The 27,216-nt window shown below is 43.2% G+C and overlaps 1 protein-coding gene across 1 annotated transcript; it reads left to right on the top strand.

The window, feature by feature from the left end:
• Nucleotides 1-27,216, top strand: SLC38A1 (solute carrier family 38 member 1). Its single transcript, XM_059816263.1, has 15 exons — nt 1-119; nt 7,849-7,924; nt 8,497-8,612; nt 13,614-13,687; nt 15,341-15,433; nt 15,744-15,825; nt 17,011-17,093; nt 18,002-18,060; nt 18,193-18,318; nt 20,526-20,605; nt 21,759-21,859; nt 25,048-25,166; nt 25,717-25,858; nt 25,963-26,060; nt 27,114-27,216. Exons 1-15 carry the CDS (start codon nt 1-3, stop codon nt 27,213-27,215), a joined length of 1,470 nt encoding a protein of 489 aa, XP_059672246.1. The 3' UTR covers nt 27,216.

Here is a 27,216-nt window from a genome sequence, read left to right as displayed (position 1 = left end):
ATGCCTTTCAAAGCTGGATTAGAACTGACTGAATTGCAGAATATGACTGTCCCTGAAGATGATAACATCAGCAATGATTCAAATGATTTCACAGAGGTGGAAAATGGCCAGATAAATAGGTGAGTATTTTTCCACTGACGCTGCCTGTGCTAAGAAACACACTGTTTAAAAACAGCATTCTAATTTTCAGTATATGTCTTGAATTATTCATTACCAAGTCATGCTCCATTTGAAGATGTAATTTGAATTTCATATGTGACATCTGTTGGGCATAGGCTGCAACAGCAGATAAAGCAAACAAAGTGGCAATTTATTCATCATTTTGAATCTTTCAAATTAGTCTAATAAAATGCACAAACATCTAATGTAGCAAAAAGCCAACATTTTGAAATGTCTGCTTGCACACAGAAAAGAAGTAATAATAATTAATACAATTAGACCAACAGCATAATTTGGGGCAAATCACTTTGTTGACCTTTGGTCTCTGATATGACAATTTGAACCTGCCTGGCCACCTTCGTGCACCCACCCTCCTGGGGATTTACAGCTGGTGGTGTTGGCAGCAAATGTAGTCCTGGTCCGCGTTCACAATTTCACAAGGTAAACTGGGCAGCGGCTGTTGCTCCCTGAAGCAAGGATAGCAAGCAGCTGGTAGAAGAGAGATGTGTACCTAACTCACGTCAAGTTTAAAAAATGCATGTTTATCAATATTGGTGAAAATCATTATGTTTGTTTAAATTAGGCTGTAGACTTTTCCTGTCAGCTGTACAGTCATTTCAAAGAGCAGCCTGTTCCACCTCAGAGCGGTTTTTCAGGCCTTCCTACCAGCCTCCAACAGGTGCTGAGCCGTCCTGTTCACAGCAAAGACCTGCTGACGGACACTGTTTGGGTTTTGTGAGCTGTAAAACAAGCAGCTGTTTTTCGATCAAACTTCCTGTTCAAATATTGCAAACCGAGGTGGAGCACGCCGGCTGGCCGGTGCCTGCATGGGGATCCAGCCCTGCCCGGCACTGGTGCTGCTGGGAAGCCTCTGCCGGCACGTCATCCTGCTCCTTTACTGCTGGGCTGTCACTGCCTGTGTTTATGGTCTTGAAAAACCTCTTCTCTTGCCCTTTCTTCCTTTTGGCAGCAGCTTCTCTGGCTACCCAGAGAAACTCACTTTGTAGTGTAAAAACAAAATTAAGATCTGTTTTTTCCCAAGTGAGGGTAGAGTTGTGTGGCTCTTGCGGCTGTGCGGGCGGACAGGGAGCTTGGTGCAGGTGCAGGAATAAGCACCCAGCGTTGGCCATACCCTGGGACTGAGCAGGGGGCCCTGGCTGGTGGTGTGGGCAAGCCCCTCGGTGGGAGGGTGCCAGCCTGCCCCCCCGCCGCCCCCCCGGGGGAAGTCCTGGCGCGGTCGCCAGCTGCATCGTGTAGCGGTGTGACCGCAGCGCAGCTGCACTGATGAAGATTAGAGCTGGTCAGGAATTTTCTGATGCAACTGCTTTGATGGAAAGTGCCAAAACGAAATGCAAACCACTTCTGTAAAATAAAAAAAAAAAGAAAAAAAAAAAAGAAAAAAAAAGGCAAGAATGAGAAAAAAAGCCCCTCCAACTTTGCCAAAACAAAACAGTTCCAGTATGAACCTGCTTGCTTGCCTGCTGGCTCACTTTATACGGCGAGGAGCTCAGGGGCTGACAGTGGTAAATTCGCTCCCTGAAGCCTGCCGAGGATTTATACCCTTCAGAGGAGAAGGAGTGGCTGGACTGGACTGGCTGCGCCTCCCCAGCGCTTCGGCTGGTGCCACCAGTAACTGTTACGGGGAAAAACCCTGTTAGCGCTTCGTCTTTCAGTGAATGTTTATGGAGGGTGGGGAAGGAGCATGCCGTATGTGCCTGACCCTCAGCGGTTACGATGTGCTTTGCGGAGTTAGGGCATAGTAAGCGTGGCAAGGTCTGGGTTGGATCCAGACTGCCTGCAAAGGGAAGAAGAAAAGTGGGGCGAGGAAAGAGCATCAGAAACTCAGAGGCAGAATTTCTGATTACCGTTCTGGCTCTTAGGGCAGAGGAATATATTCCACAATTTTCCATTCCCTTCTGGATAACTTTTTTCCTCTGCAGAACATCATTTGCTTGTAGGATATAGCCCATTATGGTTGTCTGTTATCCCTCTGCCGGTGTGCTCACAGGATAGCTACTTCCTCGTGCATCCCATACACGAGTGTTTTTCCCCATATATCCCCGTGCGTTCATGTTCCCCTCCATGCCTAAACCGGGAGTTTCAAGACAGCTTGCGCTGACCGTGGCTTCCAGCGCAGCAGCACGCTGGTGCCGGCGCAGCCCTGTCGGCGTCCCCTGGGGCTGGGCCACCCGTGGCCACTGCCCTGTGCAAGAGCCTCCACGCCGACACGGGTGATGAGCAGGCTGGCAGACCCTGCTCTGTACCCCACGCCAAACACATCCTGAAAGATGTGGTTATTCCCTTTCTGTAACTATTTTGGCAAATGCCCCGTCTCCGTGGAATAAGAGGTTAACGGGCGTATGGAAGAAATCATTTTGTGCTGCCTGGTGTACGGAGTAAGGCCTTGTGAAACTCCAAAGTCCATCAAAATCAGTGGGACTTTTTCTGTTGATTTCACTTGAGCTTTAGATTAGATCTGTAATTTTCAACTAACTTTTTTTGTTGTTTCAACCTGTTTGATTTTGCACCCTGTATTTCATTTTAAACCTTCTTTTCTCCCAGTGCATAATTTTTCAAGCTTCATGTAGGGCAGAGTTTTTAAGGGTCTTTTGGGGAAGGTACACCAGGGAGAAGCTGATTCCAGGTCTAGTTTTAAACCCCAAATATTTCTTGATATTGGAAAAGCATTCTCTAGTTTACTTTGGATTTCCATCCTTTTCTGAGCCTAAATATGCCTTTATATATGCAGTTGCATGTAGGGAGGGGATGTTTTTTGGAAGGGGCTGTATTGGGAGGGGTTTTTCTTCGTACGCAGATGTTGAATTTCTTCTGGGAATGTTGATAAAGAGACTTGCATCAAATCCGGACATGGATTTGGTGACTTTTAACCATGTATCCCAGCTATAAAACTTTGCCATCTCCGCACATAAGTGTAAACCTGTATTTAGGTGACCTACTGCTTATCTGTAACCACGACAATGCTCTCAGGAAGCCGCTGGCTGAAAGCCTGTCTTATTTTACAGCTACTAGTAAGCACCCCTTGTTCAGTTAACAAGGTTGTTAGTAGGTATACCCAGATCTGGTCCAAGTTTCATAGTGTAAGCCAGACCAAGGTTTCTTCTGCGTTTCTTGTTCCTGCCTGCCCTGGAAATCTTTGCCGTTGCTCAAGCTAGAGCTCAGTTTAAGAAGCTGCCTAAGGATAAAGTTCTGTCATCTTGGCAAAACTAGCTTTCCCTAACAAATGTTTAAGGCCTTGTCAAATATCACTTTAATTTAATTACGTTTAAACGTATCTGAGATGGCTGAATGGTTTTTGGCTAACTCTGCTTAGCCAAAATGGTTAGCTCGGGGATATCACCTTAATCAAACATTTCTCATTTAAGTCCTTTAATAAATTAAATTTGGAAACCATAGTTAAACACGGTCCTTTTAAAACCACTTTATCAATAAGACTGAATTTCTACTTTGCACTAAATCAAACCAGGGAAAGAAATAGATGAAGAAATTCTTTCCAAGGCAACCGTGAGGCTTCATGCATCGCAAGGATCAGCTGGTTATTTCTTGGCCAGGGTATTTTATTAACGTATCTAAAAAGTTTTGTATAAGCTGCTCATACTCAGCTGTGATGTAGGAAGCACAACAGGAAAGCAGAAACATATAAGAACAGGTTATGTCTTTTAATGATGAGTAAAATGTTTGAAATGAAGACAACAAACAGTGCAAATGGATTTCATGCTTGTCAGGGAGTCACAAGGCTTTGATGGCACAGACGGTCCTACTGCGCATTTCCACAGCACCTGTCACAGTGGCCTCTAGTCCTTGGGAGGGCTGGGAGAGGCTGGAGCAAACAGTCGTTTCACTTCATTCGTGTCATATTTATAAAGGTCAAATATACAACATTCTGTGACAATGAGTAGCTCATTTTTTAAGCACATCTCTTAAGCAGAGCAGACGCATGTCACGGTTTAACTAGAAATTCCAGTATTCCAACATATGTTCCCTTTCGTATGCTGTTGGGGGAAAAAACCAGTCTGAAATGAAAAAAATGTTTATAAAAAGCAAAATCCTGGGAAAATTTATTTCTGTTTAATCCATTGGATTACCTTCCCCCTATTTTTTGTTTTTTAAATTTAAGTTCAGTGATCCATTGCATTTATGGAAAACTCAGGCTGTCATACGGTACCTCTGTACCACCTACCGAGCATGGTACTGAGGCAACCCTTTTGTCTAGACTTGCAGGTTAAGTTGCCGTTGCCTGGAATAGTAAATGCAGTACAGCCTCTGGATCAGGCGCACCCCATATCCCCCACCACTGCATCGCTGCTGAGCTTTCTGGGCAAGCTGCCCTGCAACTGGGGGGCAGGTACTGGGAAGCACCCTGTAAAAAACCGGGGCACAATGCTATGTACCTTATAGACATTGTGATTTGGGAGCCTGTTGGCTACATTCCCATGTCTGACTTTGTCCTCCCGTACACATCACACAGCACAAATGGAGAAATATGTGCAGCGTGACATGGTAATGTGGGGTGGATGAGAAGCCCAGCTTGTAATAGGAGATGAGAGGCTGGACAAGCAGCCTAGTCCATTTTAATGTAGGACTAACTCACAAGAAAGTACTTCGGATCAATTTATCAGATTAGTTTTCTTAAAGTCCCATCCAGAAGGAAATAATGTGTTTGTTGGCCACGGAAGATATCGGTTCTCCAGAAGCTGTTTACTCTGTCAAAATTATTCTAATGAAAAGTCCCACTGTTGCTTTATACTCAAACAATATTACTCAAGTGTTGTCTTTATCATGTGTTTGTTCTTTAACAATAATTTTTATCGAACTTTAATACCAAGTGGCAATAATAATAGTATCTACAAATTTGTTGGTTTTGTAATTTTTAAGGGGGTATGACTGGCTGCAGAGGGATGAGTAGAAGTAGGGGGAGCAAACTAGTTACTTCTATCGTAACTCTGACAAAATCTAAAATGGCACATGATCTCCATAAATGACGGAAGAAGGCAAAGTCCACAGATGTTCCCCACAGCACCTGCAAATCCAAAAAAGACAAAACTCTTCTCTGTGCTCCTGCCTGTACAAATTGCCTGGGGGGTGTTTCGAGAGAGAGATGGAATGCCTTTTGCAAACCGTTCACACTCTGCTGCGCCTGCATTCAAGAGATGGGCTTTAAACAGGCATGAAAAAAAAAAGCAGACACTGTGAATCAGGTTGAGATTTTATTCCATGAGGATGAAGTACCTACACGGTGAGCTTTGGAAAGTTAATTTTGGACCAGTCTATCTTAGAAGTGGTTGCTTTTCACTTCTTAAAACAGTGGGGGAGGTTCAGCCATCTATTCCAACTGTGTTAGGACTGGTAAACCTGGCACAGTGTCTATATTTTGCAGCAAATCAGTTGCTGAATTTAGTAGTTTAAAAAATATAGGAGAAGCCTATAGCTGTTTTTTTATTGATATAAAGGAAGTCAAAGCTGACCAATGGGTAGGAGGAAAAGTTGCAACAAACCCAGCAAAAATACTACATAGATTTTGCCAGCTATGCCCAGATTTAAGGGATAAACTCAAAACGCGTGTGTAGTACACAAAACGTTAAAGACACAGGGCCCAGCGTGTTGGCTGTGGAAGCCAAGTCAGCAGCATTATGACTGCATGATTTTGGCATACGCTTAAAAGCTGTGCTAGCATATATTGCTAGTAATTAGGCCACAACCAGGGTAGTACGGAACTTTGATAGAGCTCTGTCTTTGTGAGTTCACGGTTGTATTACCAGTCTGAATACCTTTGGGTGTACTCAAATGATGCACAGTCTTGTGTCACAGTTTGAACTGTACGTCCCTGACCAGTAGACGTTCCCAGCTGTGGGAAAGGACCAGCGGTGCTGCTCTTTTTGTTCAGTGTATTGTCTGTTTTAATTTAAGAAGAGCCACCTTCATTTACCTAGAGCAAAAAGAGTCTCTGACAACTGGTGACAGCCTCTGGTTAGGTATGTAACATGTACGATGGCTGATGCGTTAGCCAGCGCAGCCTAAGAACCATCTGTGGATTAACAAAGATGCCAGGGACCTAATTGTGCATAAACCTTCAAAAGATGAAAAGCTGAAAGAATCCTTTGTAAAAACTAAAATGTTTGCTGAACAGAGGATCTGGGAGAAAATATCAGCTCATCCAAATCAGAAGTGTCTTACATCCCAAGGATACCAACACAGCCGCAGGAGGCAATTTTTGTTCTGGTGTCAGTTAAGTTCCTAAATATGGATATACCAAGGACACGGAGCAAGTAAAGGGTGCAGAGAAAGAAAAGCTGTTTATTCCGTGTTTCCCTGCACAGAAGTGTTTAATTTTGCAGTATGGTGAATTCAGTATTGAGCTTTGAAAGACACTTAAATGAAAATCCGGTAGCTCAGAGCGGTGCACCAACAGAGCATGTCGCCTTGTTCAGGATGATCCAGGCAGTGCTGGCTGCATGCAGCACCTCTTCCTCCTCTTAACTCCAGCCATACCGACCCTACGGTGGCAATTTAGGGTTTCATAGGGTGCTGTGCTGTCACCCAACCCTGAGGGGACAGACAGGTTCTTTTAGGGATCCTTGGCAGAATGAGGCACTAGATTGTAGTTACAATCAAAGCTTTATTTTCTTAAGAGGATATTATGATTAGTATAGCACATAATTTATATTTAGAACGGCACAGGATTTCTACATGCAGAATCAATGTAGTACAGCCTATAAGTAGCATAATACAGAATTTATAATACAGCTTCATAAATCATTTCTAATCACCTGGACCCTCTGCAGATTGGGTCAGATCTTAATATGTGGTTTGCTGTATTGGTATAACAATCATAATCTAGACTCGAAAATCATGTAAAAGAATACGAGTCACTCCCTCAATCCTTGGAGGAAGCAGAGGATGGTGGGGGTGTCCCTGGCCACCAAGCTCCTGGGTCTCACTGTCCAGCAGCAGCTCTGGTCCAAGTTCCCCGCTCAGGACTTGTAACTGCTTGATTTTACAGTGCTCTGGGTGCTGTTAGGCTTCCCTCTTCTGAGAGGGGGTCATCACCACCGTCTGGTGGGCCGATGCCTTGGACCTTCAAGGCTAGCAAGGAGGGGAGTCATCAGGCTGGCGCCCAGGAGTCTTCAGGCCAATAGGGAGCGGAAGAAGAAATCTGTTTGGTGTGTCTACTTGGTTCACAGGACCTTCAGGGCCTGATAATGAGGGAAGGGGAATGAATACATGACCCGCTCAGTCACAGAGAATGGCTGCTTGCTTCATAAAATGGCGTTAGTTATGCTAACCACATAAGCAGGGGTTGGGAGCAGGGGGTACCGGTCACATGCACCTCTGCAAGACACCTGGAGAAGTATCTCCTCTTTGTGTCTGTGCAAACAAATTACTTTCCCATCCACAAAATCAGTGCTGCTGCTTTACTAAATCTCCTAAAAGACCATTCTGTGTATATATATATGTTTTTTCCAGTCTTGTGCTAGTCTTACCTTTATTGATGCCCAAGGTACACTGGTATCAGTGAAGCATAATATGGCTCGTTAAATACTTATGAGTTTGACCTCTTTTCACACACAGTTTTTGTATGTTGTGTATTTTGTAATCACGTGCTGCTCATGGAATTAATGTGTTTGCATTTTCTAAACACTTGCTGGAAATAAATCCTCTGACTTCTTTCAGCAAGTTTATTTCGGATCGAGAAAGCAGAAGAAGTCTTACAAACAGCCACCTGGAGAAGAAGAAATGCGATGAATATGTAAGTCTCTCTTGCTGTTCTTTTCCCTGTCAAAATGAACTATATGTTGAGTATATGAAGGGCCTTTAGACATAGTCTTCAAAAGTGCTGGGCACACACAATTATAACTGAAATTCAGGTTCCAGTAGGAGCTGTCTGTGCTCAGCACTTAAAAAAAAAAACAAACCAAAAAACCCAAGCATTTTGGTCGAGTTGAAGCAAGGGAATCCCTCTAGCCTCTGTTAGGCAGGAAGTCCTGGTGGGCTTATGGACTTACAATATATAAATCATGCGCCTAAGATGTTTCACAGGCATAGTGAAAGATGGGGTTTAAAATTGAAAAGTGTAGTATGAGTTGTGTATTGCCTATACCATTTACATTAGTTCACAAAATCTATAGGACAGTGATCAGAGTGTAGCTGTGACAGGGTTCAGCGATGCTTTTTCCTCTTTCAAACCAATTTTTATTAAGTTGTTTCCATAGCAGTAATTACTTATATCTAATATATCGCAAAACGTGGAGTTTGAAGCATAGATGCATTTCCCTGCTCCGTTCCAAGCTGTTGCTGACATGTCTGTCTTTACTTCTCCAGATCCCAGGAACTACTTCACTGGGGATGTCTGTCTTCAACCTCAGCAATGCAATTATGGGCAGTGGGATTTTGGGTCTCGCTTTTGCCTTGGCCAACACGGGAATTCTCCTTTTTCTGTAAGTATTCAGGTGGTGAGTAGCTGATCTCTGTGCAGTTTCACTGCGTTTAAAGTATGTGTGTGCTGCCAGCAAGTGGAGGGATTTTTAGTCCATCTGTAATCAAGTACAGCATTCAAGCCTGAAAATGTTAGCTACAAGTTTTGGACATCTTTTCTCAGCCAAGTTTTTCTGGGGGAAAAGCCACTACTTGTAACGCTAGAGCAAATTAAGTCCATGTTACTTACTACAGACCTGAGCCTAGCCAGGGATTTTTCCTACGGTCCACAAGCTACACATACATAGGAAATATTCGGTGGTAATAGTTGCAGTGGGATAGTACCTAGTTCTTACTTGTGTCACAGCATCTCCAGAGCTTTCATAAAAGCATGGTGCAATAACTACTTTTTTTTTTAACCAAGAAAAATAATATTTACATTACTTTATATGTTACATATAATATTTTCATCTCCCTCCCACAGTTTCTTCAGTTTCTTATGTGAGAGTCCTTGAGAGCCAACATAAATATAGCCAAGATTTTAGTATAAAAAAAGAGTTGAGGTAGAGTACTTAACTCCAGCAAAAAAGAGGCATTTGGTAAAGGAGAATTTTATAATTTAAAAATGAAACGCTGCCAGTGAATGAGTAAGACACAGTGTTATTCTGTGTTATTCTGGATGGCAGTATGAGATGTTTCATTGTGAAAAGTGATTGTTAAGAAATCAGTTGGGAATTGTGTGCAGATTTCAGTGATAAATATTCATTGAGGGAAGAAATACAATAATTTACAATTTTTTAGAACTGCTCAACACAGTTATTAAGTTTACAGATTACTCTAAAGAGGTGTCATTTCTTGAATGTCAAATCTAAAAATCTAGAACTTTTGCTATTTCTTAGGGTTTTGGGAAATAGGCAATATGAGCCTTGTATATTGCAGAACGGATGGCCGAAGTGGTACATATAGCCATCTGCTCTGTGGTTTTGTGCCAGGACAGCTACATCCATGTTGCTAGCTTACAGTTTGCTGTGGTTAGGTAAAATGAGTTAAACAGGTGGTTGGGTAAAACCCAAGGAGTTAATCCATTTACATTCAGAATGTACAAAGTCTCATAATTGTGTTGTCACTAAGCTAGGCTATAAAGTACCTGGACTCTAATTTAGGTCTTTGTTATGCAGAGTGACTGAGTTTATTTTATTTTTGATGCTTTTTTTACCCAGTACTCTAACCTGTATGTGATATTCCACACCTCTGAGGGCACAGACTGGCGGTTGCAAAAACTGCTGTAACCAGAAGAAAAAAAGTTAGCTCTCTTCAGCCTTGTTACCTCTTCTGTGATAATAGTGTCTCAGCCAAGGAGCACCCTCAATTTCTCCTTACTGCTTTAGTTTTCTATAATCTCATCCTCTTCTCATTCTTTCAGCAGTTTTTCATGAGAGTTAAGTGAAATGTGAAATCTATTTGCTCTAAAGGATGTAAAAAGGCAGTTTCTTTTAAGTGAAGTAGATCAGACCAGTGACGTGAACAACAGAGAAACTTCTAACAACGTGTGATGGTGACTGAGCTCGTCTTGGCCCAAGTAGTGAGTGTGTAGATTTGTACCACCACATTGTAGGAAAAACTGCCAAACCTGAACGTAGAGATTTTGTACAGTAAATAACAGCATTATTCTCTATAGAATTAACTGTGTGTATTTAAAAGCGAATAATTGTTTTTGTTAGCTTTATAATGCCTTTAGGTCTGTTAGCATGGAGACAGACCAGCCCGCTGAGGTCAAAGGTAAGGAGGCTAGCAGGACCTAACTGACCAGGGTAGCAGAGCTTTCCACTTTGAAGACTGAAGATAGAGGATCCTAATGAGGTGTCTGTAGTTATGCCTGAAAGTTGAACTGCTTTAAATGTTCTTTTATCATGCAATAATCTCAGAGTTAAACCTAGTCGATTAGTGTTAGATTTTTTTCTCATGCTCTCATTCAGGACATTTTTCCCATAAATGTATAGTTCTGTTGTCACTATCACAGGTAGATCTTAGAACCATTTCTGCTTTACAAGTGACTAAAGAGTCCCAGCAGCACTTTCATTGCTTTTTGTACATGAGAAAGCACTTAGATTCATTGCTTTTTAGTAGCACAGTTCTGGAAAGTTTCTAGGTTGCTTTACCCGGTATTGGCATGCACCATATCCCTGAAAAGTAGAAAGCAGAGGCAGAAAAATTAAAGGAGCATTTTCAGCACTAACAAAGCAGACCCAGCCTGATTTCCACTCTCACAACTTTAAGGCTCCTGCAGTATGAAGGGTGCACTGGCATGCCCACCTGGATCTGTTCAGATCCTATACTCTTGGCATAAGACATGCAAAATAAACATGGCAATGAGTATATTGTCTCACATCCTATTTGCATAACTTAGTGCCATAGCAAAGTGTCATGCTTTCTAGGCAAAACAACTGAGGTAGGAACTCAGAGAAACTTAATCCCAGTATTGTTGATAACCACAGCCTAGCTCAAAGAAAGCATCCTTTCTTGTATGCAGAAGGGGAGAAAACCTTGCTGCAGGAAGATGGCACAAAAGGCTTGGGAAGTTAGAGATGGGCCAGGCCACCTAGGAATGACAGGAGCACTCGTCGCTGCCTGTGGTTTCATCCTGGAGAGCCAGGATCGGAGTGATGGACTGCATTGCAGAGACATACTGGCCAGCCAGGTGCCTTCAGACTGCGTTTAGCCTAGCACTGCACGTGATCTGAAAAACCCCGCTGAGGCACAGGGGCTTGTTAGGTGAGGTATAGTCTGAGACTACAGCTGAAGTTTCACACTGCTTTCTGCAGCCGCTTCTGCTAGGGTTGGCTGGAAACAGTCACGAAGCCGCAGCCTAACTCCAGAGGTTTAGGGCAGGCTGGCAGACCGGCCTTCTGGGAGGTCGTACGGTGGCAAACCCCATGCTCTCCCATGCTCTTCTGCACTCAATACCTTATGAGGGTTCAGAGCTGTTCTGTGCAATGAGGCAGGTGACTGTATGAGCCTCACAAGTCTTCTGGCCCCAAAGCCTGGGACTCCACAGAGGGCTGGGGACAGCACGTGTTTCAGCTGACATGGTAATGTGGCAGCTGGGAGCCAACAGCAGTGGCATCGGAGGAACAGTTTGTTCTTCCCAGCACTGTATCAGTCCCCTGCTCTAAACTGTTTATTCTGGATTTGCTGGGGGAGGTGACTTTTGCATGTGCCGGTTGCGTGCAGAGCTGCCAGCACTTCTTTAAAAACAGGCAAAATAAAAAGTAGAGGAGTGCTTTTGGGACAGCAGCACAAGCTCCTCTCCTTCTGTTTTGAATTTGTGCAGAGCGAGTGGCATGAACATTTTCATTCCTTTCCAAGGGGTGGTTCTGGCGCAAATATCCCTGTCCATACCACAGTCCTAACACAAACAAGTTTTTCATACAGCACTAATGAAAATGCCAAGTGTCTCTGTAAGAACCCCATGGGGAGCTAAGGACAACAGATCAGATAAATACCTGGCTGCTTGGGAGTGTTATTTTTACTGCTGCAAAGGCTCCATGAGCTCAGTGTCTGAAAAACGGGAGCTTTTAATATTAAAAAATAGACTTGATGCTGGCATGTGGAGCTGGAGCCGTTCGGGGCTGGGAGTGCGTCAGCCCAGCAGCCGAGCACAGGGGCTGTGAGCATCATGCCTCGAGGCAGACAGGGGCGTAGCGGCTCTGCAGGGAACACGGGCAGGAGCAGGGCTTAGCAAATCTGTAAAAAATGGAGCAGAGTGACCTCAGCCAGTACGATTTCCCTTCCCTTCTCCACCTCCCCGAGGAGCAACACCCTTTGGGCTGTACAAAGAGTGTGTTGTTATTGTCAACCATCATTCTCTGCTGGCAAAAGACCAGTTCCTCCTATCAGCTCTTTATGTTTCTCCCTGCTGCTCTGCCCCCAAGAAACTTGTGGGTCATTATTTGGTGCTAAAATATTTCTAGTCTAAAATAATAAAAAAGTGAGGGGAGAAGGCTTCTCATCCTGTTCTTTCTATGTATTCCTATGAAAAAGATGTGTTGCTGCCTATCTGTGGCAGCAGCTTGTTTTCTGTTAAATTTTAGGCTTGTTTTTCTTGGTGTCCTGAGGGTAGTTGTCATAATAAAGAGAGGAATTGCCAACAGATTGTCTGAATGCTCTTCACACACATCATGAAAACATCATCAGGTCTTTGTGTGTCAGAGTGTTGGAGGGGAAGGCACACATAGTGCTTGGCTTAAAGACATAGAGCAATGAGCAAATCTGTTTTTATGCACTTAGCCCCCGGCACTGACTAATTATTATTTGTGCCAGCAAGTTCCCTACACAAACAGTTTGGTCATTACTTCCTGCAGTTCTTCTGTGTGAAGTCAATTTATGGATCATGGCAGACGAGGAGTGACATCAGTGAGGGATGTCCAGGTGGGCACCTGGACAAAGTATAAGCCTTTGGCTTCTGCCTTTATTCCCAAGGGAAGCCAGTTGAGCCTTAACTTCCTGCCTCTTCCCCCTTCTTGGGCACTGGGAGGCACATAAAAAGCCATTTGGGCATGCCTTTGGGAGCATACGAAACATGTCCTAGGAAAAGATGCTTCCATTTGGTATGGAAGTCTTTAAACAGAGGACTTCCCTTTGAAATTTGTACTCTGCTTCCAGAAAAAAAAGCTTTAGCGTGGGTGGCTCATTCCTGCTCTGATTAAATCTTAATTCCTACCTGAAAATACATCTTTATTCTTGCTTCTTTCAATTTGGGAGGGTGTAACTCACAAACAGGCTGCACTCTGCAACTCTGCTAAGTTTTATTTGTTTGAATCCCTTCGCATGCAGGGCTTTCTACCTCCACGGTGGTATGGTAGAACTGCAAAAAGCATGTGAAGCACATGTATTTTTAGGGCTTTTTGCATTCTCAGAAGAGCACAAAAATTATCTCAGAGTCAACGGGAATATGACTTGACATGAAATATTGCAATGTTAGAGCTCAGCTCTTACAATAAGCTTTATTTTCCATTCTTTTGTAGGCTGCTTTTGGTTTCAGTGACGCTGCTGTCTATTTATTCAATATATCTCCTGTTGGTGTGTTCAAAGGAAACAGGTAATTTAAGATGTTATTATACCATTTCAGTAGAATTATAAAGAACAAGTGGTGAAAAGCGTTCAGATAAGGCCAGGTGCTTTGTGTAAGACAGAGTTTCTACCACTTTGCTGACACAATAGAAAGGCCTAACATATTTTGGGTCAGAAGCCCAGAATTAACAAGAGTTTATGACATGGCAATGGAGAACAGCATCTGACCATCACTATAAAGAGAAAAACTTACAATAAAGAGTGAATTCTGCTACCATGAAATGTTGTCTTCAGTGAGCTAAAAGGAACAGCTCATATAGTTTCTTTGCATTACAAAAACAATTGCAAATTAGATGTAATGAATCTTTGCCTATAGTGAAGCTTACCTGGAAATACAGTTTGTCCTTAATGGTTAGTGTGAAATTCCTGATAGCGTTTGTGGTTAGTAGGAGCTTTCCTAGAAGAAAATAAAAGGGAACAGTTCTCCACAGAGAGAAGTGTATCTGTAAGCAAAATATATTCTAAACACGGAAATTAGAAGTTACCCACAGTGTTAAATGTCACTATGCACTGAAGTCCAAGAGTCTCTTTCCTCAGGTAACAATCTCTGAAGCCAGATTTTTAAAATTATCTGTGCACAAGAACACTGTAGGATTTTAGTATGTGATTGGGACACACATGAGTTAGTTATTGTTACAGCATGTATAATGGCAGCAACTGCCTATTTCAATTAGGTACGTACACCTAATTATGGACACATTTGTGCCCTGTTAGTTCCCAAAATCTAAGCCCTGGTTTCTATGTTGCTGGTACATTTAAGCTCAAACTTACTGTTTATACAAGCTTCAAAGCAGAAATATCAGCTATAAGGAAATATAGAGAAAACCAAACAATGAAATGCATTTTAAAAATCATCTGTACAGTGTAACATCTGCAATATTTCTCTTTCTGTTCTCATATATCTCACCATCTTCACAATGTCCAGTCTTTTTCTCAGCCTAAATCACAGCCAAGGAAAAAAAACATTTAACAGAAACACAAACCAATTAATAGAGGAGTTTCTCAAGCTTGACAGATATTTAAAAAGAAGTATTAGTTATAATTTACACCTTTCCCTGCTTTTACCAAAAACACATCACACCGAGAATTCACAAGTTAAGGCTTCATCATTAGAAATTGTAAATCATCCTGTGAACCAGTGGCTGCCCTCATTTGGATCGTTTAGTCAAAGCAAACGAAACTGCAGAATCGCGGTACTGTGTCTGCTGTGGTCAGGCTGCCAGTGCTGACTTGTGGATCCTGCTGTGCTGGGTCTTGTCTGCAGAAGAGGCTTTCTATGTCACTCTCATCACGGGTTCAAACCTAATATGCCAGGATGGGGATACCAGAACTTAACATGTCACTAGGGGTATAGACAGACTCATTAAAGGGGTGTAATAGCCTCATTAAGAGCTTCAATTTCAAAAGTGACTGGTAGCCAACGATAACATTTATAGACGTCAAGAAAACATTCCTACATAAGTTTCAGCCCTAGTAATTACAAGAGAGCTCTCTGTTTGCTTGCAAAGGGCAGATATGGCTGCACAGATGGGTGGTTAGCTGAAAAGAAATTTTAAGTGTTTTGAGTCAACAGCTTTCGCTGGTGTATTTGTTACCTTTCTCCTCATTTTTTTTCATTCAGGCTTCATGGTATATGAAAAGCTGGGTGAGCAGGTCTTCGGTACCCCAGGGAAAATGATTGTCTTTGGATCTACATCTCTCCAGAATGTTGGAGGTAAAGAAGATGAGGGGTATTGAAAAACAAAACCCAGGAACATCTTAATGTTACGGCTACCAGCCAGTCAGATTCCTCCTTCTCTCAGTGATGTCTCGGGATCTTCATGCTCCTCAATATAGCTGTGGCTAACACTTTGCATGCAGCCCTTTAAAAATGTTGTATTACTGAATGATCAGTAGTTGACAGTCAATTATAGTTTGGGTTCTTCTATCGTCAGAGGCTGATGTGGGAAAAGGTTCAGGAGGCTTTTCTGTACTTATTCCGCAATTTATCTTATCCGTTTTCTAAACTGACTTTCTTCTTCCAGCAATGTTGAGCTATCTCTTCATAGTCAAAAATGAGCTGCCTTCTGCCATAAAGTTTCTAATGGGAAAAGAAGAATCGTTTTCGTAAGTTGAATTCATTTTGGCTATTAGATTATAGAATTTAACGTTGTGTAGACAAGTTTAAGCATATAAAAGCTCTTAAGTATTGGATACTCTTTAGATTTGTCAAAGTAGATTTTCACAGGGATATTTCAGGGGGTTAATAAAAACCAAGACAACTTTGGGAAGGAAAAGAGGATGGATAGGAAATGAAAGGTTAAGTCATCAGTAGTTACTCTCTTTGCACACCAGATTTTCATGCAGAATTACGATTTACACAAACCTCTAATCATAGGATCCAATCTTTTGCAGTGTTAGGCAACACTTGAAGATATTGGGAACAATTCAAGTTTAAGATATTATGTATTTCCCTGTGTTTTTATCATCTTGCAGGATTTTGCCCTTGAAGCACTGTCCATAGTATGAAATTCTTTGATACTAGCATATGACAACAGCAGAATATTATACTTAGATTTCTGCTACTTATCATTCCTTGACATTTACCAGCTTCTTTAATAGAGGAGTGGTATTTCTTTATAGTGGTAAAATACCCTTTGTGCTGGGTTATATGGTGTGTTGTAGTGCAAGAGAAAAAGGTAGAGAACCCGTTTCTCAGGCTTTCATACTAAATTGGATGGAGCAGTGGAAATAGGCCATACAGAATGTCACTAACGCTGTCCCTTCTCCCCTTTCTTGCTTTCCAGTAGTATTCAAAGCACTTTGCTAGAAGGAGATACAGCCTCGGGCTGGCTAGTGCGTGCCAGCCTGGGGAAGCCTGGTTTGCCACTCCAGGCACATGCCCGGGTGGTTTAGCAAACAAATCATGGCGTCCCCCCACTCCACTGTGCTGTATGTGTGGCCTTTTGCATGATCTTTCCTCGTCCTGGCAGGGTGGCTTATATCAGGTTATAGAGGGTGTTGTTCTGCCTCTCAGTCCCACTCACCGGTCTCAGCAGTAGGGTGATATTTTATCTTGTGACTGTGAAAATCTGCCTATCTGAGTCAACGCAGTGCCATGTTTTAAGGGCTGGATACTTAAAGACTCTACAAAGTTCAGATGTAGCCCCCATCTCTCCTTTTGTAGGAGCTTGTAGGGTAAGGAGACCAAAGTTCTGTAATTGCAGCAATCAAAGAGGATGACTGAGTGTGACAAAAACCAGAGAGGGTTTAAGGTGTGCTTATGGTGAGTTTTTTTAATGTTTTATACAGGGCATGGTACGTGGATGGGCGGATTCTTGTTGTCACAGTGACGTTTGGTATAATCCTCCCTTTATGTCTCCTTAAGAACTTAGGTAAGATGCAAATGCCATTGCGGGAATAAAACAAAGGTGCCCAGATATCATGCCACTGACAGCCACACCGGCAACTCAACTATAATAAAAAAAAATGTGCTCTCATTGTCATCTAAGCAGCCTCCCTGGCCCAGGAATAAGCTATGTTTTGAGCATCTTGGAACAAGTAGGCCTAAATTGTCACAGCGGTTGAACTCAGTATAAACCACCTTCATCCATACAACTGTGGAAATTGATTTAAAAAATTATAGTTAAGAGGGTCTTCATTTCATAAGGTGATTCTATTTTATGTGTACCCTGTAAAAATAAGTTCACAAATTGTGAGATTACAAAAAATAACTTATTTTTCTATCAATCAGCATTGAAATTTTTAGTGGTGTGGTTAATTGGAGGTATTGGACTTTGAAGTAAGATGTGTATAGAGGATTGCATTTTCAAATGTGTTGGAGTCCACAGAGATGCCAGTAGGTACACAATGTATTTTTTAAAACCATGTAAGCAAGTTTTGGCACTGAAGTCCTGTTGGGATCTTCCTTTTGAGAAAATAACACATAATCAGCTGACATGGCTCATATCAGGGAATCTGGGTCATGTTCTGATTGCAGTTGCACATTTTCTGGTTTGTTTCAATTATCACAGCCCCTTTCAAAAGTAAAATTAGTTAAACTGCCGTAAAGGTGCCCCTTGGGAAGTCAAACCGGTCAGAGCAAAGCTCAGGTGTGTCTGAAAGCTGGGAAGCTTGCAACGTAGGAGACTGCCACACCAACAGGACATGTTTTTGTCCTGCTCACAATACATATTAAATGTATAAGACATTTAAACTTCTCATGAAGCAGCAAAAAGAAGTAAAACCCAAGATTTGGGTAATAAAATAATTTTGTATGAGATTTCCTTTTAATTTCTTTCAGGGTATCTTGGCTATACCAGTGGATTTTCATTAAGCTGCATGGTATTTTTCCTGATAGTGGTAAGTTCAGCTTGCTTGTTTTGTTGGATGAGAGTCACTTGATAGGATATTCACAATTTCTCTAATGTTTTAATTTTAATTTGCTTTTTATTATTATTTTTAGCAATGAGCTGTCTTTCGGTCTCCTTGTAGGTTATTTACAAGAAGTTTCAAATTCCCTGTGGCGGATCGGAGCTAAATGCAACATCACCTATCCTATCAAATAGCTCAGCACATGAACATATGTGTAAGCCAAAGTATGTTATCTTTAATTCCAAGGTATGTTTCTTTTTATAATACTTATTTTTAATTCACATAATATATGCACCTACACCCGTGTTCTTAATCTGATCAGCACCACATAGGGCCTAATTCTCCATGCTTCCACTCGTGCTCCAGTAGTGAATGCACAATGAGTCTCCTTCCCCAGTCTTATGGAGATGCTGTGTTGAATTTACCTCCTTGTGGTCTTGCTCTGCCTTGCTACTAGATGTGCTAAGGCTGTGAGCCTGAGCTACCACCGGACAACAAACGCTTTCTTTGGGAGAGTTTTCCTTTCCACTGCTTCTTACTATCTGTGCTGCAACTGCGCATTTAGACTGTAGTTCAGCAGAGGCTGAGTAAGCCATTTCTGCATCCAAAGCCCAGAAGTAATCCCTCTGTCCTTCTGCACACGAACCACTTCTTTGTGACAGGGTACGTGTTTCTGTAGCCATCTGGTGAACTGGATCAGGAAAAGGATACAGTTGAAAGCTAATCCAGCAAAAAGTTGATTGCCTTTCAGCTGGATGCTTTCCTCCATCGCCACACAGCCGCAGGAAAAGTTGTGCCAAGAGAATGCGAAAGAGCAACTGGCTGTAGCTGTGGGAGCAGGAAGATTGCTCCTGTCAGCTGTGCTGGGGCGCAGCGCTTGCTAAACAGCGCCTTATCCTGCAGGGCAGGGTCCTCAGGGTGTTGCAGTCACAGTCATAGGGAATGCGCATGTATAGCATATACGTGCAAAAATTAACTTTTTTTTAATTCATCCTACCAGCTTCAGTTGAAGAAACCAATCCAAGCACTTTTCTTTAGGTGTGGGTAGCCATCAGCCCAGATCCGGTGTGATGGACCAAGAGTTAGTTAACTTGGTGTGCGACAGCAACTTAGGTGTAGGCGTATTTTACATAGCATTGAAGAGCAGTCGTCTTCTACAGTAAGTCTCAGCATTTGCCTCAGAGTCAATGGAGGCACGTCGGAAGGATCGGTCCATCTGAATTAGGCACGCTGGAGCTAAACTCTAGAGGTTTGCCCTTGGGGCCAACAGTTTGCCAATCAATTTAGCAACTTTGGTGTGTGAGAGGAGAGACAGCTTCACAGAATCAGAGGATGGCTGAGGTTCGAAGAAGGGACCTCTGGAGGTCACCTTGTCCAAGGTGACCAGGGCCATCTAGAGCCAGTTGCCCAGGACCACGTCCAGGCAACTTCTGAATATCTCCACGGATGGAGACTCCACAACAGTAGCATGCTGTGAGTGAGGGAGAGGAGGTGGCATAGGCCCAGGTGAGGAAGCACCGCTGGAGAGAAACCAGTGTATTTACTGAATCTTTCGGGCTTGGGGCATACCCCAGGACGGCTTCTGTGGGAAGGGGATGCCTGTGGCCAGTGCAAGCAGATCTCAGATGGCCGGGGAGAGCCACATGTAGGGATGGACTCATTTTGTCCTTGCAGGAGGACCTGTTTTTTGTTTGATGTCTGCTCATACCCATTCCCTGGGTAGAATGGAAGCACTTGGGCGCTGAGATAATTTGTGAAATTTGGCTGTAAGCTGAGGACTGAAACCTGCTCAGGTTTTTGGTGGAGAAGGGGGTGAGGTCCCCCCCAGAGGCCTCCTGCGCTTCCTGGTGACGTAACGGTCTCTCTCTTTCCCCAAGGAAAAGCATGCTCCCTCCACAGCCCTCCTAGCCCTTTTGTTGGCCTGGGAAATGAAGGGACTCAGTCTGGTACCTTGAAATATCCATTTATTTGTAAGTTCTGCATTCCTCTTCTCTTTTCTTACAGTCTGGATATGGGCTTCCTCTTCAGGACTTCAGCCTTAGCGCCATGGGTGCGCACCCCTCTCCATGCCAAGGCAGGGTAGCGTAGCGGTGACCCACCATACATCCCTTTTATGTGTGACTGTGTGCTAGTAACAGTGGCAGTAGCTGGGCAGGGAAACCCATCCCATGGAGCAAAACCAGCAGCCACATGGCATCCAGCTCTGCGAGCAGAGTCAGGACTGTGCTCGTGTGACCAACGCAAAGACTTTGTCCTGCCATTGAAAGAGCACTGCTCTCCATGTTTCATTAAATACGTGCTAATTGACGGGTCTTCTGCTTTCTTGGAAGACTCTCAACATTTGGTTGAAGAGTCCAGAGAGTTGGAAGCTGAGGTAGTGGGGCACAGATCATTTCTTCATGCCACTGGGGGAAATACTTCTTAACTTCTTTTCTGAAATTCTCTCCGAACAGACTGTGTACGCTTTGCCCACCATTGCTTTTGCGTTTGTGTGCCACCCGTCAGTCCTCCCGATTTACAGCGAACTTAAAGAGTAAGCCTTTCTCTTTTTTTTTCCCACTTAATTGTTTTGAACCGCTTTGCATGGAAAATGTTAGCACAGAGGTGCTCTGAGTCATTTGTGCCATTCGGAGGAGATGTGCTTTAATAACACCCAACAAGCCAACGAGCGTGGCTGTCAGCTAGGAAATCTGGCCTCCCAGGCGTGCCACTGGGGCGGGGGTGAGGGAGGTTGAGGATAATGCAATACTTTGGGAGTTTTCTCTGGAAGTACACGCAGCCTGGGGAGAGCCAAACTGTGCCGGTCGTTATTTGGCATAGGAGAGAGGCGTGTGTTCAGCTAACGGCGTTTGTTCCAGTGCAACTAAAAATCTGTTGTGGTACCAGGAAAAAAAAGTATTTTCAGGCTCGCCTGTTCTAAAAGACCTTTGCCAGTACAGCTGACTCGCTGACACCTCCAGCTGGGCAGGGCTGTGGGGAGCTGGAGACCACCCCTGCTGCGGCATCGCTGGTGGCCTTGGGGGCCTGCAATGGGGTCCTGGGCCATGGGGGGTCAGTCAGACCTGTGGGTGTCCTCAGGTCCCGGACACTTGCCGGATGCTTTGAGTTTAAAGTGACTTCAGCAGGTTCCCAGGTGCCTATTTAGGGCATCCCTGTGTGGATTTAAAAGCCTAAGTTTAGGTACTGGAGTGTGAATATTTCAGAACAAATATCTGAAAATGAAATGTTTACACTTATCCTATTTTACAGGTCTACAGTGGTCTGCAGACATTCATTATTTTCTACCCATGGGGACACAAATGTTTTTCTGCAAACATTCAGAATATTTTTTCTCCTGTGTATAATTTTACTCTTCCTTTATTTTGGTCTTTTAATTTAATTACTGAAGTGTTTAAAGTCCATCCTTCTCCACTTGGCTTCACCCTTCACTCTGTTTAGGTGCATATGGCCGGGGAGCAGAGCCACAGTGTGGACCAACCATTTCTTGACTTAAGCCCCAAATAGGTTCTGTTTCCCCAGTCCTTCTCTTCATCGTGCAGCTGTTAATGAATTCCTTTTTTAAGTGAAAATGCATTCATGAGTCTCCCCAGAATTACTATGTTTATGCAAAGATTTAATACATTTTTAAACGACTATTGAAAAATCCAGCCCAACCATTTTTATGTGTTCTTTTCTTCTTTCTCCAGCCGTTCACAGAAAAAAATGCAGTTGGTTTCAAATATCTCATTTTTTGCCATGTTTGTGATGTACTTTATGACTGCCATATTTGGCTATTTGACTTTCTACGGTAAGTATGCAGTTCTTTACTGATCAAAGTAGAAAGGGAATACATGTGAAATCAATACCGTATCCCAGCTGGAAAGGAAAGTCCCATCCACTTATATTAAAATACTTTTTCACATAATTTTCCTTAACGTTTTCATATTGAAGGTACACATCCTTTCCTCCTTTCCCCTGTGGATGAAAAGCACAAGTGAAAGTAGTATTTACAAAAGATGTATTCAAAATATGAGGGAGAGATTTGTTTAACAGAATCAGGGATTAGCTGGGCCCCACTAAGATTTTAATTCCAAGGTCCTCACGTGAATGTTGTGCATATTGGTAATGAATGAAGCATGCATATCTGTATAAAATGAGACAGATTCGAAAGCAGGTCCTAGGAAATGGGTATCAAATCAGCCATCACAGCTTTTTCATTTTCTTGCTGATGGTTTCACCATAGAGGCAAAGGACCAAATGTTTTCCCCGTGTCCCTAGAGCTGACCCCGTCAGGTCTTGATTAAACAAATTGGCAGCGAAGGTGGGGAAGCTTCAAGTGTTGTCCCAACTCAGCCACCAAAAGATGGTTATTTCAGTGTTTGAGAATTGCACCCTGTCTCTTTTCATGCATATCAATTCACTTAAAGAAACAAATTATGTTATATTGCTAAAGGATACAACATGTATGCCCTAAAGGCACAATTATTAAGTAAAGCAGGATAAAATATGAATGTTGCCCAGGAAGCTACTCCCATGTTCCAGTATAATGGGAATGTTGAAAAGTAGTGTCTTTTTCCATGGACCATTAAGGGGTTACAAGACAGGTGACAAAATCCATGTTTGCCTTTTACCTCAGGGTCACCAAAAGGTCATCAGTCTTTTCCACCCTATTCCAAGTGACCTTTTTGTTACAATCTCCTCATTCATGATACCATTTCTTGTGAGCCACATATTGCAAGAGAAAGAAAATAAGTAAATGTGAAATGTGGCATTTTTTTTCAAAGGTGTACCTATCTCATATTTGTTTTCTCAGGCTCTCATTCTGATTATGAGGCCTTGAGTTTGCATGTGTTGAAGTAACTGGAGGTCATCTGTTCTAATTTTCCCAATAAAACCGCAAATAAGCTGCAAGTGACAACAGCAACAGCCATTCTCATCCAACTGCTCCCATCTTAACAGATTTTCGTAGAAATGCATCAAATTAGCAGCCCCAGGGAGCAAGTGGGTGTAAATCAGCATGGACCCCTTCGCTTTGGCAGGGAGGAGATTCTGATGTGATTGCCCCAGGGATCTGAGGAGGCAGATCCGTGGTGCTCCTCTCTGGGAATCTCCCACACCCCTCAAGGACGAGGGTCTGGAGTCCATGGAGGAGGTAGGGGCTGCGTCCTTCTGGCCCTCCCGAGGGGGAACGGCGGAGGAATCCCTGGGGTGTCTTGTGTGCCTCTCCCTACATCAGGCGTCCCTGCTCCCCAGCGCTGAGAGCCTGCGGGTGGAAGCTGTGTGGCTCCACTGGGGCTTCTGCAAGGGTCAGTGCCATGACAGGCAGCAAAAAAGACACTGAGGGTATATAAAATTCCTCCACTTTGATCCTTCTTCCCATTGAGACTGACAAGACCTTACCTTTATTATGTTCGTTTACAGTTTTCTAACCCTCTTCTCTACCCTCACCTGGGTAAGAACAGCATTTTTATTGTGGCCATTTCTTTACACCAATAGTACTTGTCTGTTTGCTGTATTCTCGAAAGTGTTGCAGTGATGACTATATTTACATTGCAGAATTACAGAAAAGAGGTGTTTTTCTTCCCCTAAAAGGTCACACTGTGGTTGGGCTCTGTGGTGTATCTAGCTGAAAGGAAAACAGACCTTCAACTGTAAGCCTTGCCCTTCACTTCCTACCTGGCTGCAGTCCGTGAGCGGTACAGAAGTTGCAGTCTGTGCTTGCAGGAGCAGAGTAAGCTCTGTGTCGCAGAAGCTGTGCATGTGCCCGGCTTGAAAACCCCACTCCTAATCTGCAGGGAGGTGGGAGAGCATTTTCTTTCTCCTGGTGGGGATTTGAGCACTGTGTAGGTGGTGTTGACCCATGGTCTCTCCCCAGAACGGCATCCTGGGGGGAGTGCAGGCATTTCGCCGCAGGACAGATCCCTCTGCCTCCAGGAATACATGAGGTTTTACCAAGTGCCAAAGATTTTAAACTAGACGTGGCTGCCGAGTTCCCTCTAAGGACTTCGGTTTAAGAGCTGTTACATTTTACCACCAGCTTTCTAAGATTAGCAGTCAGAAACAAAACATGAGCCTAAACAGGGGCAGTGAGTATGTTTTTGTGGCATGCTTAACAGCCACCCCCTTAGGTTATTGCTCCTAGGTATTTAAAAGTTACAAAGAAAACTCATAGGTCCCTCAGCAACTTGGTTTTCCTGTTGGTTAGCACACACAGACCCACTCTGCACTATTTATCACAGCTTCAAGGAAATATTTTTGCAGGAGGTTGTATTAAAATATCGCCAGCACCTCCCCATTAGGCACCTCCCCACAATTTGTCTTGGCTGCTGGGGCCGCCGACCGGCGCGGGGCCGAGCTGCAGGCACTGCTGCAGGGGTGGCAGGTTCAAGAAGAAAAACCATCAGGGCAGCCCTCAGAGGAGCTGCTGAGGGATTTGAGTGCAAATGTCAGAGCGTCCCGCTGAGACTTGACCCAAGATAGGCTTTGTTCTTGGTTGAGAACAGGGGCACTGCTTTTTGCTGGAAGTTTATTTGCTGTTTAGACTAATTTAGCTCAAAACCTTGTAGTTTATGTTAAGTTCAGCCATTGCAGTGCATGTGGTTATTTTTATATCATTTGAAACTTTAAAAAAAAAAGCCCACAGAACCAATTAGCAATAGCATATTTCACTTATTTTTTTATATATGTATATTTGTAAGCAAGCTTTTGTGTATGTCTCACTGTTGTCCTTCCTACAGTGAAAATTACCTTAGACTTAGGCATGTGCTGTCTTGAATTAGGATGCATTCTTAAATCAGGCCTCCAAAGGATTAATCTGGAATAATGGGATCATTAGGGTTCGGTTCAAAGCACTGTTTTAACTCAAGAATGTTTCATTCCATACTCTTTTGTTTGCAGATAAATCACTTGTTGTTCAAGAAGGCTGTTGTTAAGCAATGATTTTTGTGAATGAATTGCCTGTTTGCCAGAACACTTATCTTCCTGTCTTTTCCATAGACAATGTGCAGTCAGATCTGCTTCACAAGTACCAGAGCAAAGATGACATCCTCATCCTGACTGTGCGCTTGGCTGTGATCGTTGCGGTGATACTCACAGTGCCGGTGCTGTTTTTCACTGTAAGTAAAAAGCTCCACATGGTTTGGAAGTCGGTAACGGCTGTACACGGCACGTTTCTTCAAACCACAGTCCAGCAGTTACCGAGACAGTGCTGTTGTGGCTACAAAAAGAGCTTGCGCTTGGATCAGTCTTCTTCCACACCAGAATCCCACTAACTTCTGGAAAAGTTCTGCCTGCAGGAAATAAATTAATCACTTTTGGTCTTAAATCTGTTTTAAATTGAATCCACAAGGGCCCTCTCTTACTTCACATTACTTCACTGAAGCAGGCTCAGAGGTGAAGTTAATTTTTAAGCGCAGGATCCCAAAAGGCATGTTAGAAAGAGAGGAATAGCCTACTGCAGATGCATGTATACCTATAGTTTTGAAATATCAAATTCATTTAAAGGATTATTTCAAAGGACATTGCATCAGAGATCCCAAAATTTCTGACAGATCTATGCAGCACTTGTCACATGAAGAACCAGTTAAAACAAACATGGGAAGCTCTGAATTGGCATATAGACTATTCCTGACAGACAGCTCTCTCTCTCTCTCTCTCTTCCTACAGGTGCGTTCATCATTATTTGAGCTGGCTAGAAAAACAAAATTTGACTTATGCCGTCATGTTTTAGTTACTTTTGTTCTTTTGGTTATCATCAACCTGTTAGTCATTTTTATCCCGACCATGAAGGATATTTTTGGAGTTGTAGGTACAGTATCCTGGTTTTGTACCACTAATAAAAGATTGTTGCTAATCAGCAACACAATAATTAGCTGTTGCTGACAGCTAACAAAACTTATTTGGATTTTGCAGGGGTCACTTCTGCCAATATGCTGATTTTCATTCTTCCTTCATCGTTGTATTTAAAAATTACACAGCAGGATGGATCAAAGTTGACTCAGAGGATTTGGGTATGCATTCCTTTCCCATCAATGCAATGCTTTCATCTTGTCATTCCTTATAATGTGCTAGATGCAAAGCATACCTAATCTGAACATATGTGTGAGCTTCTTTACGTTACTTTCCATCCTTGCTTCAGTCAGCTGGCAGCCACGCTTGCCTTTCTCCTTTGCTTACCCTGGGGTCTCCCAATGGAGGGGCCATACCACGCAGGGCACCTTGTATTCTGGGGGCCCTTCTCTGCAGGGTGAGGGGCTCTTCCCTGGCAGGCAAGCGGCAGCTCTGCAGCAGCCGTGGCTGTCAGCAGGGTGCGGGTACCTCTCCAGCCCCCTTCAGCAGCCCTTTCAGTCCAGCAAGCTTTCTCTGTTTCAGCATGTTAATCCAGAAAGCATACAATGCACAGCATTTGCAGTATTGCTCGTGGGTTTAATGGACCCAATTCAGACTTAGGGTGCTTCCACCAGGAGAAGCCAGCTGAAATGTTAGCCCTTTGGTGTGCATGAGCAAATGGGAATGGGCCTTGGAAAAATTTCCTATAAGCCCCAGAAAGAGCTGCAGCTGAAAAGTCACAACACTCCTGTGTATTCCCAGTCTAACAGGGCATGCACTGGAAGCATTGTAAGGTCAGACCTTCCTGCTCTAAGCAGACAGGCAGAAAACCCATGTTTCACTTGCAGCTCCATCTACAGACCCCAAGACGAAAGGGCTGAACTTCAATGGACACGTATCTGATGGGAAAAGTATGCTTATTTCTGTGAGGCTTTGAAAAGAGCAGAGCTGATCAGTCCTAAAAACAGACTTGCTTAATCCTCTTTAGGGATGATCGGTGTTTAAGAAGTGAATTGAAAGGAGAAAAAAATTGGGTTTGGTGTTCAGCAAGTAATTATTAATGACACTAATCTGTTTAATTATCTATGGGTCTTGTCTTTACCAGAAGTGCTATCCCATTTTAGCTAATAACTTTGATACATCACCTTGTAAATCTCCTCAAGAGGAGAAGTTAACATACTTGAATTAATTGTCTTTTCTTTTTATTCATTAATTTTCTCTCCTTTTTGTTCCAGGCTTCTCTTTTCTTGGCACTGGGGATAATGTTTTCCCTAGTGAGCATTCCCTTGGTCATCTATGACTGGGTACAATCAGGAGGCAGTGCCGAAGGCCACTGAA

This window comes from Gavia stellata, chromosome 4 (assembly GCF_030936135.1).
Source record: "Gavia stellata isolate bGavSte3 chromosome 4, bGavSte3.hap2, whole genome shotgun sequence".
In the NCBI taxonomy this organism is placed as follows: Eukaryota; Metazoa; Chordata; class Aves; order Gaviiformes; family Gaviidae; genus Gavia; species Gavia stellata.
The sequence above is the reverse complement of the archived record's forward strand: the minus strand, read 5'-3'. Positions and strand labels throughout refer to the sequence as shown.

Bases quoted from the DNA above. Each gene is read 5' to 3' on its own strand.
- SLC38A1 (XM_059816263.1), top strand. From the start codon at position 1: ATGCCTTTCAAAGCTGGATTAGAACTGACTGAATTGCAGAATATGACT. The intron at 18,319-20,525 runs GTATGTTTCTTT...CTCTCCGAACAG, and splicing joins ATGTTATCTTTAATTCCAAG to ACTGTGTACGCTTTGCCCAC. The intron at 26,061-27,113 runs GTATGCATTCCT...TTTTTGTTCCAG, and splicing joins AGTTGACTCAGAGGATTTGG to GCTTCTCTTTTCTTGGCACT.